We start from the raw sequence: 17,095 nt of genomic DNA on the forward strand, positions 1-17,095 counted from the left end.
TTTAATTTTTAATGCAGGCCACCTTATCCAAGCATCAGAGATGTAAAAAATCTGAAAAGGGGTGCATGAAACAGTGCCCGAAACAATAAATAGAAGAAAAAAATATTATCCAAGGATATCAGCCTTTCTCAACCAAGAACGAACTTTCCTTTTTCCTTATACAGACATACTATTTGTCATCTTTAACTGGCATTATCCATGACTTTTACAGATTCTTATATTATAAGCTCAAAAGAGCTTTATGGTCAGATAACATTTTTATCTGTGTGTTTAGCAGACAGGCTTGCATAAAAGATTTAGGACCAAAAAATAACCTGAGGTAGCATTGCTAAAACATCCTTATTTACTTTCATTTTTAATTCAGGCTACCGTATCCAAGCATCAGTGATGTAAAAATCTGAAAAGGGGTGCCATGAAACAGTGCCCGAAACAATAAATAGAAGAGAAAAAAAATTATCCAAGGATAGATAATCAGTCTTTCTCAACTAAGAACAAACCTCAAACCTTCCTTTTTCCATATACAGGCTATGCTATTTGTCAACTTTATAACTGGCATCATCCATGACTTTGACAGATTCTTACACCCGCTCAAAGGGGATTTCTGGTCAGATAACATTTTTATCTGTACAATTGGCAGGCAGATTTGCATTAAAGATCAATGACAAAAACAAAAAAAAGAAAAAGAAAAGAAAAGACAATCGGTAACAATAAAAATCCAACTGGAAAATGTGCTTTAAAAAATAAATAAATGGACCAAGGCAATGAAAGTGTGGGATTGTGACAAAATTTAAGAAAGTAAAACTGGTGATCAGGCATATCATATATTATGTTTACCTCTTATTCGAACTTCATGATATGGCAAAGTAACCCAATATAATAAAGTCAAACAAGATACAAACGATGCCCCTGTATTCTGTATTTTGTTTATTGAGTAAAATTATATATGGAGGCCAAAATAATAATCTTTTCACATTTATTTATATTCCATATCTCTTCTTCTTATTATAATTTTAGCATTTTAAAAACAATTGCTCTAAAAGGTATTTCAAATTGTCTTCAATTATCAAAGAGGATTTCAAGAATAAATTTGACTTCTCACCTCAAAGAAGAAAAAAAAAATGCTCAGAATAAAAAATAGTAACTTTTCTTTTTGTAAAGTTAATAACCTCTTATATTTCTGTAGATTTTTAAAAATCTTTTTAGCAACAATAAAGGAAAGCAGACAAAGGGCTATAAATAGATCGTCTTCCGCTTGAAGTTCTTCTTCAAATAATTGCAGGAAAGAGAAAAAAGGGACAGACACTAAAATAAAGTAGAAACAGAGCTGCAAGCAAGAAACAAAGATTACAGATCGTTCATACAGTCCTTACTTCATGGTCATCACCTTCATTCGCCTGGAAACGTGATATCAAAATTTTTAAATTGTTGGCACCGGATAAAATAAGACATTTTCTCCCAATGAGTTTAGCATTAGGTTTCAGAGGAAGAAATTAAAAACAAGAAATGAAGTGAGTAGGAAAGTGTCAGAAGACAATAAAGAATAAAAATTTCGCGGCGACAATGGGGGCTCGAACCCGCAACCTTACTGGTACGACAACTCCGCCTGGCAGGGGAGAGCGTGACTCTACCGTATGAGCTATCCACCACGGGTTTGAGCCCCCATCGCCGCCTCGAAATTTTTATTCCCTATCGTCTTCTGGCACTTTCCTACTCACTTCATTTCTTGTTATTATCAATATAAGTGCCTTCTCCGCTCACTTTTCTAAATTAAGGAAGAAATTAAAGATTTGAGAAAGTGAGGATGAAACAGCGACAGTCAAAAGCAGAGAGAAAAATACAAGAAAGAAAGAAAAAAAAAGGAAAAAAAAACATCAGCCCACCTCGACAGGGGATTAAACCTCAGACATGCTACCATTACACCACAGAGGTTACCTGATATAGTTGGAATGCTTAAATGCCTAAATTCTTCACAAGGGTATGTAAGCACTTCCGCTGTGAACCCTTGCTGCATCACAAAACACAACAAACATCAAACAGGAGGGACGAGGACAAAGATATTTATTGAGTTTAGCTCCATTATTGTACTGCGTGTAAAATAAAGATCTGGAAAAACTTGTGTATGGGACATTGCCAGTGCCAGACAAAGCACAGAGAAGAAACAAGATACTGGCACCAGTGAGAAAGACAGCGCAGACCTGCCTAACTTGAAAATCTAAAAATTCGTAATTTTAAAGAGATAAAGATTGTAGTCGCTATTGTTAACTTCAAATATCAACAATTTACCCTCACTAAATAAATAACACTTTAAATCCATACCATTATGTAGTCTGGCATTAAATTTCATTTTCATTAAGTTTTAATGTCTTAGAGATACTCATGGAGTTCAGAAACTGGAGCCAAAATTTTGTATTTTACGAATTAAAAAAAAATAATTTTAATTGGGCTTTTATATAGCGCAATATCCACTTAAAGCATTTTACAAGGGGTCCCAGACCAACAGCAACATTTAACATTTAGGACAGGACATGACGCCTGTAAGGCAGTATTACAATTTTTTTTCGGACATAGACAATGCTGTTAACGCCCAGGTACTCATTTTACACCTGAGTACGGTGAGAGAATGTGCATAGAGAGCCTTCTCCAAGGATTCAACGATGCGCTGAGCAGGCTCGAACCCAGGACCTTCCGATCTGAAAGCGAGTGTCATACCACAAGACCACATAGCCTTCTTCGTAATAGTAGGCAGGTCTGACTCCTGACATTGGCTCCCTCCCAATCAACAAAATGATTTTGGCACCAAATAAAAATAACATATTTGTTTCATATAAATATATCATTGGTCTTTAAAGGAAGACTACTACCGACATAAGAGGAAATGAATACAAGAACTTTGGCTTACTTATAATGGATGCAATATCAGCCTGGCATCCAATAAGTAAGAATTTAACGCCAATTAAATTTAATATGTTAATAAATAAAATTTTGTTGCCAAATTACAACGAAGCCCCACACCCATTATAATATGGAGATTTTCTGTTATCGCCAATACGAATGAGAAAATCTTCATGACAATATGGCAGATAAAAACAACATATAAAGCAGAGGAAATAAAAAGAAAAATACAAATTTTCAATCCTTTGGAGACTCTTTTTATATTGTACATTAAGACATAAGCCAAACTACTTAAATAATATGAATGTTGATTTCCAAAACTCGTTAAAACGATTTTTCTCAATTTTGAGATTTCCCATCCACAAGATAAACTGAAACATAAATTATATTTTACGCATAATTTTGCACAAGAAATGCCCTAGATATTTGTGAATTTGAAGTTTAATATGATAAAACAATATACCGAATTAGAAATTCTTAGGGGAAATAATCCTCAATATCTCAAAATGAGAAAATAACGGCGCTCGGGAGTTTTTGGAAAATCACTCTTCATATATATTTCTCCCATTCCGTAAGAATATTTGACAATTTGACACAACAGTGAACACAAATGGAAAAATGAACAACAAATCATACAAATCGCAAACAAACACATCAAACTGCCGGCCTTACCTCATGAGAAGATTGGCTTGTTTTTCCGAGCCCAGTTTTCTAATATTATCCGACGGGGCATGATGGGCGTTTTCAGCTGCATTACTGGAGGGAATCACAGAAGAGGTAGCGCGAGTGGGTGGAAGAGGAGGTGGAGGAAGATTGTCCTCTGCCACAATTCCATCTAAAATGCTTTTCTCTCCGTCTGAATCAGGCGTTCGTTGGTGGTAAATATGGGCTGTGACGAAATTAAATCAGTGATAAACGTTAATAATAATGGTAAAGTATGATAAATATGATGATGATGATAATAATAATAATAATGATACTAACAATAATAATAATAATAATAATAATAATAATAATAATAATAATAATAATAATAATAATAATAATAAATAATAATAATAATAATAATAACAATCATAATAATAATAATAATAATAACACTAATGATGATAATGATGCTCCTTGTGCTTAAGCTACCCATACACCCTTCTAATTCTTTCAAAAACTTTGAGAATAAATAATGATTAATAAAACACTTATTAAAATAAGAAGGAAAACATCTGGATAGCCATGGTAATACACAAAATATTGAAACTTATTCGTCTTATTGACGACTTCTGACACTAGTTTCACATTAGACCATGAAAAGAAAAAAGATATATATTTACAGTTACAGAGTTATTTTATTCTAATTTTTGTGATCTACCCCCAAAAAAGCATATATAAAAGATAAAGAAGATACTTTCTCTTCAATATAATGAGAGCATCTCCAGCGACCTTGGATGGCTACCCCAAAAAAAGTATATTTAAGGATAAAGAAGATACTTACTCTTCAAAATAGTAAGGGCATCTTCAGCGGCCTTGGATGGTATTGAACTAAGTATGTCTTCAGCTGTAAGGCCTGTGTCCGATTTGATGGATATATCCACGTCTGATCATGGGGGGGAAAAAAATAACAGATGACATGAATAAAAATCATACATGCTTTTTTACCAGTACCTTGAAAATCTTATCTCAAAATAGAAGAAAAACATTAACAGTTACTGCATTAAGGAAGCACACTTCCTAAAAGAAATGCGGGCTGAATTCAGATTCACAGGACCAAAAGGCGTAAATAGCCCGGGCAGGCATAACCTGAAAACTGCAGTGACACGCATCTATCTACACCCCTTCAATCATGAAGTCTCTAATGAATTTCGAAGTGACATGAAACCTGTTGATGGGCAGTGGTGTAGTGTTGGGCCATAAGGCGCACCCTGGCAATTTGGTGGTACTTTGCCTTCCATTTGGGGATCCAGCGATGGAGGAACAAGGTTACATGCATCTGGATCCACCATACAAAGCAGGAAAATAATAGCTCAATCAACTTGCTCCAATGGAATGCAGAAGAATTTATTGTGAAATGGAGCCCTATTACTGTTATTGCTCTCTTTGGTGAAAACAGGTGTAATGTGACAAATTATGATTTTTATTATTACAGACAATTCAGTTATGACAATAAATAGTTCTTGATAATGATGATGAGAATGAAGACAGTGATGTTAATCGATCACAACAACAAAAATTAATTAATTAAAAAATGTTATCTGTAAATCTAATTTGATAATCCGTTTTTCAATCATATTCATAACGGCCAACTTTCGAAGGAACTAAAACGAGACACCATGACACACAATACCATCATGACCTAAAACAGCAGTATGTTTGTTTTTTTTTAAATTAAATGATCTTTTATATTGCGCAATATCCACTTAACTTGCTCAAAGCGCTTTACAAGGGGTCCCTGGCCATCAGCAACACTTAACATTTAGGACGGGACATGATGCCTGTTAGGCGATACTACAATTTTTTTTCAGACAGGGACAACGCTGTTAACAGCCAGGTACTCATTTTACACTTGAGAGAATATGAGTAAAGAGCCTTCTTCAAGGACTCAACTAGAACCCAGGACCTTCCAATCTGAAACCGAGTATCATACCACTAGACCACATAGCTGCACTACATTTATATAATCTAGATTGAGAGGTTTTTCTATTCCTTGTTTCAATTTGTTAGTCAAAAAATCATAATCCTGCGACATACGAGGGTCATTTCCATATACATAGACAGTCCACTTTTTTTTTGGTTCTTTAAACTTCCTCAAATTGCCGAATGAATCAAAAAAGTTGGCCGCTATGAAATGTCCTTAAACATTATATATCTACACAGGGAATGATATCCTCTTCTCATTACCTTTCTCAAGTAGAAGCTTGATGACTTCCAATTTACAAAAGTTTGCGGCTTCATGCAAAGCACTTCCTTTGTCAGTCTGTAAGCAGTGATTAGATGGCACACGTCAAGACTGGGTTAGTCATTAACAAACAAACAAACAAACCAAAACAAAAACAAAAAAAACACCCAATAGAAAACAAACAAAAAAACAAACAAACAAGTTACGGCAACCAAAAGACTTTGAAGACAAATGATTGGCTATTAAAGACCAACTAATACTATTCTCACAAATGGATATTTCCTCCATGATGTTGCCATAGAAAACAACAAACAAAATGTCTCTTTTTTTTCTTTTCTAAATTTTTTGTTTTCATAAAATAATCCACACCAGCCCAAGATAAAAGATTTGACCACTGCTCGTCTTCTTAGCTTTTCACCACGATTTATTTATTTTCATATTTTATTTTAGGGAAAATCTCTAATTGGCGAATTTCCACCAGTAATATTGAGATTGAGAGTACTAGTACAGAGTCACCTGTCGCTTATTGAAAGAAAAAGAGATGAGAAACAATAAAAAATAGTTGGTTAATTCATTCAGTAGCCCATGCATACAACGGCGGGGGGGGGGGAGAAAGAAGGAATATTTCAGTCCAGTCCATTTATCAAATGCGAATAAAACTTATCAATTTTAATTCCAGATGATACTTTGCTGCATGAAGCTGGAGGCCAGAACAGAACTAAATAAAACTTAATACTTAAAATACACACACACACACACACACACACACACAAAGCAAAATAAAAAAAAATTTCCAGACCTAAACCTTCCTCTGCAGTCGACAACAAAATAAAATGATTAAATTATATAAAATCTCCAAAGACTTGAGCAGAGCTCTATAAGCACCATATCGCCAAAATAGAGGAAGAATGATAAAAAAACTGGGAGGGGAGGTTGGGGGGGAAGAGAAGGATGAAAAGCCGTACTGGAATCCTGGAATTACCATCTGGATTTGAACCCATAACCTATAAATCCATGGATAAAAAATGGCTAATCACAATACACCACGATTCACCCATCGTCCCCCTCTTTGGTATAAAAGATAAAAACAATATGTCCAAAACATGTTCTAAAAATAGAAACAAATTGTAATGTAACATGACCAAATTTTTAAAAAATCAACAAAAAACAAACAGAGCCCACAACATTTTTCAATGTATTCTTTTTACAAAGTACGCCCAAATGACATAATTTAAGGTTCATCTTAGTGCATATAATGATATCATTACTCCATGATAAAGTAAATGAATCTAGAGCGCTGTACCCGAGAAACCAAAGTTACTGGGTCACTCCGCGTCTGCATGATAAAAATCAAGCAATGTGAATGGGTTACGACATAACAACATACCATACCACTCATGATGTAAGATATAATATAACGTCATTGAAAATATGGTGCTATATCTATTTATAGCCAATGCAGGATATCCCAAAATGACAACGCAGGATAATCTAAAATGTGACCTACCATGTCAACATGGTATTAGTATTATTTAAGAATGAGCTTGATGATGAAGAAAATTGAACTAATACTAATCAAATAATAGACATAGGGGTAATTTATTTTTTTTTTTTGGGGGGGGGGGGGGAAGATTAAGAAACAAAATTTACTCTTTTCGATAAAGACGTTTATATTAAATCAGCTTGAAATTTAATTGAATAGACTAGGATCATCCTGATATGGAAGTCGCGATAGCTCAGTTGGTAGAGAGCTCGCATAAATTGCCCCCCCCCCCCTTTCTACGCTAGGTCTGTTAGGTCTGTTAGATCTGGTGGAAAGCACTGTGTGAAGCACATGCATCCTATCCAAAGGGTAGCAAGCAATTGTTATTGTCCCTTTCCTTCTATGTATAGAAATCGGCTCAATGAGCCTTATTCATCCTGACAAACTACTGTTTTGAGATTATAGGTCACCTATAAAGTGATTGATAAAACATTTATATATACAGCCAATGCAGGATGTCCTAAAATGACAATGCAGGCTATCCCGATCCCTTCTAAGTAAAATAGATAACGGGATTGTGTTGGGAGTTGGAGGAGTGCAGATAAGAAAAAAAGATAACCCTTGTACAAAAGATAACATATCAACGAGAACGGATCCAATGTGGGCGATTGTTCACAAATGTTACAATTACAACAACAACAACAAATTAAATAAATAAAATTGACAAACACAATCACACAATCACACTCAGACTGATACAGGATACATAGCTGCCAACTTTTCAAAATGCAAAAACGTATTATTATAAGCGGTGCTGCGCGTACGCCCAATTCATGTCTTAAAATGGCATATTTATTAATGTACTTAAGTACTAGAATGGTCAGAACTGTAATACTAAGAGAAGATTACCTTTATCATCATGCTGGGTAGGCATAAGTGGCGAAAATTTTCTCCCAAGATAATTTTTATCAGATTTTCTTCTGGATTTTTTTTCTTTTTCTGGATTGGCCAAATCGTACTAAGTACGATTTTATCATACTGGTTGGCAGCTATGCAGGATATATAGATGGTAGCTATCGTCGCATTTTGAACGGTTTAGATATAACGTCATTGAAAATATGTCGTACACACACCTTTCACCCCCCCCCCCCCCCCCCCACCCTCCCTCCCAAACCTACACACACACACACACATAAATACACAACATGTCAATGCATTCCAATAATATCAACACCCATCAAAGGTCAATTACCTTTTCGCAATTTTGACGCATAGGTAGAAAAATGTGTACTAGGTAGGTTAAAATATAAATTACAATTACAGTTAAAATAAAAAATATAAGTGTACTGCTTGCCCAAACCCCCACAGACACAGACACATACACGGACACAAATACATTACATGTCAATGCATTCAAATAGTATCTACACCAGTCAAAGGTCAATCGCCTGCACAGTTTTGATGCTTGAGTGCAATACATGTATTAGGCAAGTCAAAACATAAGTGTACTGCCTTGCATCATTTTTCTAAGGTCACTTTGCTCTTAGCGGGAAAAATAGTACTTTTCACTTTTAATTTTTCTAAAATTAACAAATTCTTTTTACCAGGACCTCAGATCTATCAGGACTGCGTACAAGGGGAAAACAAAATCCTTCCAGAATCAATTCACTGAGAAAATACAGTGGAACACTGATAAAGCCAACACTACCAGGCCAGAAAGAGTGAAAACGGAGAGGCTTCGTATAGGAACGATACAGACAATGGACATTTCGGGTACAAACCCTTCGTCAGCACAACAATACACAAATTAATGTGGAAAACAAATAAAATAAAATAAAATGCAAAATAACTTGTATCGTCTGTACTCAATGGTGGTTGCAGTTGACGAAGGGTTTGTACCTGAAACGTCCAATATCTGTATCATTCCTATACGAAGGTCTCCATTTTCACTCTTTCGTGAGTATTTTCACGATCACAGGCTTCAGGCAGCCCCTACCGTTTTCTACCAGACCAGAAAGACTGGTTGACTTTATCCATTTTTAATGAATCACTCTTAGATAAAGAACAGAAAGTTTGGAACCAACAAGAAGTGTTGAATAAAACAAATGTTGACTTTTGCAGATTTGACTGTTACATGATATACAGTCAAATTCTTTTCAACTGAGCTGATATTGGATTCATAACTCAAAAGCTCCTCCTGAGCTGGCCTCAAAAATTTATTTTGCCAACGTAGCATCTAAAATTATTTCGCTGATAAATCTTGGAAATAAGTATGGTATGACATTGATAAAATTACAAACAAAACTGAGATTAAATCGAAAGACACCATAAGAAATGATAAGCATTTCATTTGAAACTTCTATATCCCTTTCATTCTGTTTTTGCATTGTTAGTGGTGGTAACAGTAACATAAAAATGGCAGCATGCTTGCTCGCTATGAAGAAGGGACGTTCACAGTTTGTGGAAAAGCAATTTATAAAATTAATGTTTATTCCTTCTTATTTATTTAGAAAATTGACAGAGAATAATGTACATTGTTGGATTAAACATTCAATAATATGTGAATTATAAAATCTATCATTAAATTTTACTGCTAGTGTGTTACAATTTGTTTATTTCAGTAACAATCATTTTTTGAAAATAATTTTTCTTTAAACATCCTCAAAAAGAGACGAGTAACAATTAATAAGGTGAAAGGCTACTACCAAAATCTTTTATAAAAAAAAAAAAATTAATATATCTAGTATACATATCAAACTAAATTATCATATTATGTGCATCACTCTGTAACTTACAAGTGTTAAAGAAATCAATAAAGCCTTTCCCAAACCCCCCCCCCCTCCCCCCCCCCCAACACACACACACACAAACACAAATACAAAACAACATGGCAATGCATTCAAATAGTATCAACACCAATCAAAGCTAAATTGCCTGCAGAGTGAGGACACGTGAGGAGATTTTTCCATTTTATCATATTTTTTTTTCTTTGACATTTCATATTACAATTGTTACATGGAGAAAATCACTCATCACTCGTATAGAAAAACTTACCCTGGCATTGATGGGAAATCCTGCCGCAAGAAGATATTGCACCACAGCCCGATGGCCATTTCTAGATGCCAGATGAAGTGGGGTGTGGTTTGCCGACCTTTGCGCTAACAGAGCAGAATGTGATGTGACGAGCTGTCTCACTATATCCAATCGGTCGTATTGGGCAGCTAAATCCAATGGGGACAAATCCTCTAGATTGCGTATGGTCGCATCTCCTTTTTTCTAGATGAATAAATAAATAAAGGGATGATAAATTGAATTATGTATAAAAAATTTTAATAAAGAAAGAAATAAAATGAAATTTTTAAATTAAAAAAAACAAAAAAACTTAACTATCAAAATGATGGCAAACGTTGGATGTTGGATATCTCTCATTCCAGAAATTAAAAAAAAAAAGGTTTTTAAAAAAAATTAAAGTTTCCAATCCAATAATAAATTCTTTCAAAGTATGACTCTCCATACAAAAGCATATTTCAAGAATGAAAATAAAATAAATATGAAAATTTCCCTATCTCGTTTTCACAGATTCAGCAAGCTCCATTGCACCTCACAACAAACCTGCCTGCATGAAAATTTCTAAATCAGTAACCATAGCAGCAGTCTTTTCAAAGAGCTATTTCGGGCCAATCTAACACGCACCACTGTCTTGACCCAAAGTAGCAGAATGTTTAGACTATTAGATAAAACATGATCTAAATTTAGAGCTATACTCTATAACGGCCTGGTCCTTGTTTCAATTTGCTGGGCAAAAAATTCTAATCCTGGGACGTGCCACAGGTGATTTTCTTGCATATGATAACTCCAATTATTTTTTTTTGTTAACTTTTTTACTTTTTCTCCAGATAGCCAAATCAAGCAGTTGGCTACTATGTGTAATAAACACAAAATGTATCAGAAAAAATGGTAAAATTTCAGTTATTCTGTACTAAACAAAAATAAAATGCCACAGCCTTTTAAACATAAAATCTACATTGTAGATGATGACCACCATTACGGGTTGGCAGTCGAATTCGCTATCATGGACGTGGAACTGAGCATTAGCCTTTATAAATTTCAGTGAAATTTTTTTCTCGCCTTAAAACTACGGTAATTTAAGAAAAATAAAATTATTTATATATATATGCTCGAACACTGAGAATAAATTACCGAAATTACTGCGAAATCCAAATCTGTAATATTTCTTCCATCTCCGCGAATCCATAATTGTCATCAAATTTCCATAACGATTACGGATGATCCGTAAAGGTAAGCAGCTATGTCGCAAGACTTTATTTATTCTCCCAGCAGGTCATAGGAGTCGAATTTTCATTTCATATAGTCGAAGTCACTTGTTAGGCATCTTTTATTACACTACCACTATGAAAATGTCTTCCATATAACCTGGTGATCATTGAGTTTTAAGATAAGTCATCAATCATGCCAAACAACCACACTCAAAATCAAAATTATCCCTTTAGGAGACAAGACTTTAAATCGCAAGCTACTTAAGAAGACTAAGTATGAACCCTGTGTTTCACAGAACACATTTTAAAAGGGGAAACAGAAAAACAACAACAAAAAGCGGACTTAGAAAATAAGAGGTTGGAAAGAATTGGCTAAAGCTGATCTGGCTAACCTGAAAGGAATTCCTGCAGGAACTTTGACATATAATAATTCAACAGGAACAATGAGAAGATGAAAATTTAGTCAAAACTTTCATTTTTAAGTATTATGAAAAGTCACAAGGAAAAATGATGAGTGAAAAGTAAAAAAAAAACTTTTATTTTAAAGTACTATTAAAAAGTTATACAAAAACCAAAAATAAAATCTGTTTTGAGCAAAGTTTTTAAAAACCTGGAGACTTGAGACCAGGTCATGAGAAAAATGTGAGCTAATATGTAATGCAACATGAGCTCAAAAGACTTTACAACGGATCCAAAGTCAAAAACAATTATGATAAGACATGACACCTGTAAGACACTAAAAACAAACTTTTTCAACAGAGACAATGCTATTATGGTCTAATTCAGTTGAAGCCGACAATTGGAACACTGCTTTATCAAAACAGTTGCTTAGGTTTTATGAACTGTCAGTAGCATAATATTTTGCTATATATAACTTCTCCTGGTTAATCGAAATGCATGCTGGTTAATTGAAATGATTCAGACTTGACCACAGAGCTGCACATAGCCACAGACTAGAAATATGACATAAAAACATCTAAACCGCCTCTTTGTCCAATCCTGTACTTTTTAATGAGCTATAGCAGCTATATGCTCCTGCTTCTAGTTCTAGCAATCGTACAGTTAAAATAATCTTACCTGCAATAAGAGTGACAGAGTTGATGCATGGCCATGCTGGGCTGCAAAGTGGAGGGCTGTATTCCCATCACGAGTCTGATAACATTAAAAAAAAAAAGCAATAAAATCTAAATTTAATCACATTGAAAAAATTTATATTTGTCTCGAAAAAAAATTCTTGAATTTGATGAAAAATTGTTTGTAAACTCGAACTGCATGATTTTTACCCTTTATTATATGAATTGTCACTTTAATGTATAGCTCAAACTTTCTGAGTAAAATGACCACATTTTCACTCATTCTTATTCTAAATTTAATTCTAAAAAATCCAACTCTTGAAATAAAAAATTCCAAATTTGATGAGGCAAATTATTTTTCATTTCATCTGCATATACCGATTACATCTGCATGGTGGGTCTACAACATAGAGAAAAGGATGTAACGATGAAATGTTACATTTCATTAGACATCAATCAAATCAAAAGATGAAATGGTTCGATAAACACCTAGAAAACCATGTAACTGGACATGTGTAAAAACAACAAAAGTCGAACCTGCAGGTTAATAAGTGACTGTCCCTCCAGAGATGACAGCAACTGATTGCAGATGTCTGCATGTCCACTCCAAGCAGCCAGATGCAAAGGGGAGCAATCCTGACTGTCCAACTGGGTAGGGGATGCTTCGCACTCCAAAAGGATGGACACAATTTCCCTAGATTTTTTTTAAAGAGTCAAGAGACAAAAATTAAAGATGAAAATGATGTATATATGGGTTTAAACAAAAAATCTCCAAAATGAGAGCTTATATTATATAAATCCAAAAACAATTTTACAACAAAAAAAACAAAAACAATATTATCTTCTCTTACACAAAGATATTACAATCATACTCTTATTCATCCATATACTATCTCCATCATACCGTAGTCATCGTTATGTTATAACCTGACACTGAAATCCAAAAGGACTGGCAGTTTGACATCATTATTTGTTTTTTGCACCACTTAGTGAGTTGTCGTTAGTAGAGCTCATGGAAACAAGTTATTTCATTGGTTGAACTATTGAATACAGCTCACGATTTGTTTTCTTTTGTAGCCAAGGACTGGCATTTTGACGTCATTTTTTGGTCAGTGTCAGGCCATAACTTTACGAAGGCCACGATAATACTCTCCAACCCCCCACCCCTCTGCGATCTAAGTTTCAAAGCCATTCGCTGCAAAAAGTTTGAATTAAACCAAATCATAATTACATCATCACCATTAGGACATTTTATCCTCACATTACTAACATTATTTTTACAGCTTGATCAGGTTTACAAGTAATTTACCAGACTACAGCATCAGAGATTAGTCAAGTGCACAATAATTGAATACAGTTTTCTACACTGAGCACACTGTAGAGTGTTAATCTAAATCATGTTTTATGTGCACTATGGTTAAAATAACTATTTCAAAAATTGTTAGGATTTTTTCATGGCCAATAAAATACCCTTACTTTAATTGTAAACATTTAGTATTTATAGCATATTATAGTATTTATTATCGTTGTTGCTTTCGTGGTTATTTTTGTCATTAATATTTCATTGTAGTATGAACTTTGTACATTTATGATTCAATCGATCTTGACCAGTTTTCAATTACCAGTATTCTATGATTGTATTTTTCGATTGATACATTTTTCCTGACATTCAAAGTTGTGTAAAACTGTCTGTGAATGACACAATACAAGCTATATGAGATTCTGTAATTATAAACTATTGTATAAGGCATTACACCTGAGTAAGGTGAGAGCATGTGAGTAAAAGAGCCTTTTTCAATAACTCAATTATACGCCGCTACAGCGGAGCTCAACACTGGGACCTTCCCGTTTGAAGGCACGTGTCATACCACAAAGCTGCACAACTTTAATTGTAATCAGTCATCAATCGTCATCAATAATGATAATGTTAACGACAACAACAAAAATATTAATAATAATAATAATAATAATAATAATAATAATAATAATAATAATGATGATGACTTATCAAATATCAATTTTATACATCACAAATCATAATATTTGTTCATATCTTACTGCATAAAGATTAGCTCTCCAATGGAGTATCCATCAACTATATTATCTGGAATTATTGTGCGGCTATGTGGTCTAGTGGTGTGACACTCACTTTCGGATCAGAAGGACCTGGGTTCGAGCTTGCTCGGCGCATAGTTGAGTCCTTGGAGAAGGCTCTTTACTCATACTCATATTCTCTCACCGTACTCAGGTGTAAATTGAGTACCTAGCCGATAACCGCGATGTCTCTGTCCGAAAAAAATTGTAACATCGTCTAACTGGCGTCATGTCCCGTCCTAAATGTTAAATGTTGCTGTTACAGGGACCCATTATAAAGCACTTTTGAGCACATGTAGTGAATATTGCGCTATATACAAGCTCAATTTTTTTTTTTTAATCTAGAAAAATTCAAAGTTGGAGAGGATTCTTCCTCTCACCATGACTTACTTGTGTCCATTTAAAGCAGCTAAGTGCAATGGGGTGTCGCCACTTCCATCCACACAATTCACATTGGCACTCTTCAAATTCAAGAAACTGGGGATGAAAAGAAAACACCTACATCAACATTCAATGAGTTGCGTAATTCCTCTAAAAAATCTGCTTTCCAATCTCTACATAATACAGTAACTGTATACTCTTACAAACGCATTTCTGATGAAATTCAGAGAAACAATACCGGAAGTCTTTTACTGTTTGTTGCGACTTTTAAATAATAATAATTATAGAATAAGAATATACAGTTACATGTTACTTTCTCTTCAATTAAAAAAAAAATAAAAAGAATATTTCACTTTTATCTTCTAGTAAGGAGAAAATTGAACTGATCCTGTTAAATGTGAACTTTAAATCTAACACAACGAAGCCAACACAACCTACACACTTCATTCATGAGAGAAACCAAACAAACAAAACCAATCATCAGACAGATGCTGCAAACTAAGCTGATCAAAACAGAAAAAGTTCTATAACTCTCACATGCAGTGAAAAATTATCCTCACTGGGATTTTTCTTTTCTTTTTTATTGATCCATACTATCTATTTAACTATTTATAACCACTCTTAAAAATTGAAAAAGTGGGAGAAATTCAATATACAGGCACCACTTCAATGATTATTAGAAACTATAATACTGAGTTGCTACCTGGAGTTAAAATTAAAGTTTTATTTATCAAAAGAAACTGGACTAGTAAATTTAAAGTTAACGTCTGCAATCAGGGTCTTCATTTTGTTAGGGTTTGAACTCCCAGTACTCTCAGGCATAACTGATAACTAACCAAGATCGCCCACAATTTTCGCTCGACTGAAAAGTTTTAAACCAAAAAAATAAAGAAAATGCGTCGTTTTAGTGGCCTGACAGAGGTCAATTTGTTTCTTTCAATGGATAAATAAAACTAACTCAAGGTGAGAAACTAATAAGTAAATTTACTGAGTCATTGAAGCGGGCGTCTGTATGAAATTTCCTCCGAAAAAGCAGAGAAACACTACACAATAAGTTTAAAATTCGGGTCGGGGCCAAAATAACAACACAATACAAAGGCTCAAATGGACTTGGAGCAACAAACAATAAATACCCTACATAATAAAAACAAATAAATTTATGCAAATCAATTCAAATACTTTTAATTTTGACTTATCAATGAAATTGTATTGTTGTAGGTATTTAGATTAGATTTGTACCAACCCAGTATCTCCTTCCCACTATTTTCTGGCATTCACACCTAATAAAAACTGCCAGCTCTACTCTCTATAACTAGAAGATAGACTATAAAGTATAAAGATTTGATTTTAATTTTTAAAAGTAAAAGTCCTACCTGATTTTTTTTTTCTTTTTTAACCTCTTCATACTCAAATAAGCTGATCACATTCATATTTAGGTGAGACTGTATTCAAATAACACTTTGATCTATTTTTGAATTCAGGAGGAAGAAGGACATGAATTGAGAATAGAAATAGACAAACGACAAATTATCAGCTGATAAGTCAGCAGACAGCAATATTTTTTCCACCAGTCAGTCAGATTCAGAACCGTCTAGTTTAATGGATCTGTTTACTTACTTTAAGCTTGATATCAGAAATTATCAAAAGCTTATAAATTGACTTACTTATATTATCAAACAAAATGTACTTAGAAAGTTTTAATAACCTTTTGGACAGTGAGGATAGGGCCCCTCCTCCTGCACCTTTGGAACCTTTGGCTTTGCTGCCAAGACGACTAGCGAGAAGTTTTTCTATCGCAGATACACTGCCTGTCCGGCATGCCTCAAGTAAATCTTGGTCTTTTCCCATCGTAAATTATGAGTCTGTCACAAATTACCAATTCCATACATCCTTCACACGGCGCCCTTTAATTCGAAATTTCCTTTGAAATAATCAATAGACATCAATACTGAACCTAAGTTCATCAGTCTATTATTTACTTCCCTTTTATTTCCGTACTTTTTTT

At 34.2% G+C, this 17,095-nt stretch overlaps 1 protein-coding gene across 1 annotated transcript in view; it reads right to left on the bottom strand.

The window, feature by feature from the left end:
• Positions 1-17,080, bottom strand: part of LOC144979022 (ankyrin repeat and sterile alpha motif domain-containing protein 1B-like) — an 85,865-nt gene extending 68,785 nt beyond the window's left edge. The window contains exons 1-9 of the mRNA XM_078925637.1: positions 16,796-17,080; positions 15,100-15,186; positions 13,153-13,309; positions 12,620-12,694; positions 10,320-10,541; positions 5,785-5,860; positions 4,382-4,483; positions 3,565-3,781; positions 1,371-1,394 (exon numbers count right to left, since the gene is read on the bottom strand). Coding sequence (XP_078781763.1) covers positions 1,371-1,394; positions 3,565-3,781; positions 4,382-4,483; positions 5,785-5,860; positions 10,320-10,541; positions 12,620-12,694; positions 13,153-13,309; positions 15,100-15,186; positions 16,796-16,938 — 1,103 coding nt within the window. The 5' untranslated portion in view covers positions 16,939-17,080. The remainder of the gene's footprint in view (positions 1-1,370; positions 1,395-3,564; positions 3,782-4,381; positions 4,484-5,784; positions 5,861-10,319; positions 10,542-12,619; positions 12,695-13,152; positions 13,310-15,099; positions 15,187-16,795) is intronic.
• Positions 17,081-17,095: the final 15 nt, after the last annotated feature.

This window comes from Berghia stephanieae, chromosome 8 (genome assembly GCF_034508935.2).
Source record: "Berghia stephanieae isolate SIO BIC M18660-M18661 chromosome 8, UCSD_Bste_1.3, whole genome shotgun sequence".
NCBI classification, from domain to species: Eukaryota; Metazoa; Mollusca; class Gastropoda; order Nudibranchia; family Aeolidiidae; genus Berghia; species Berghia stephanieae.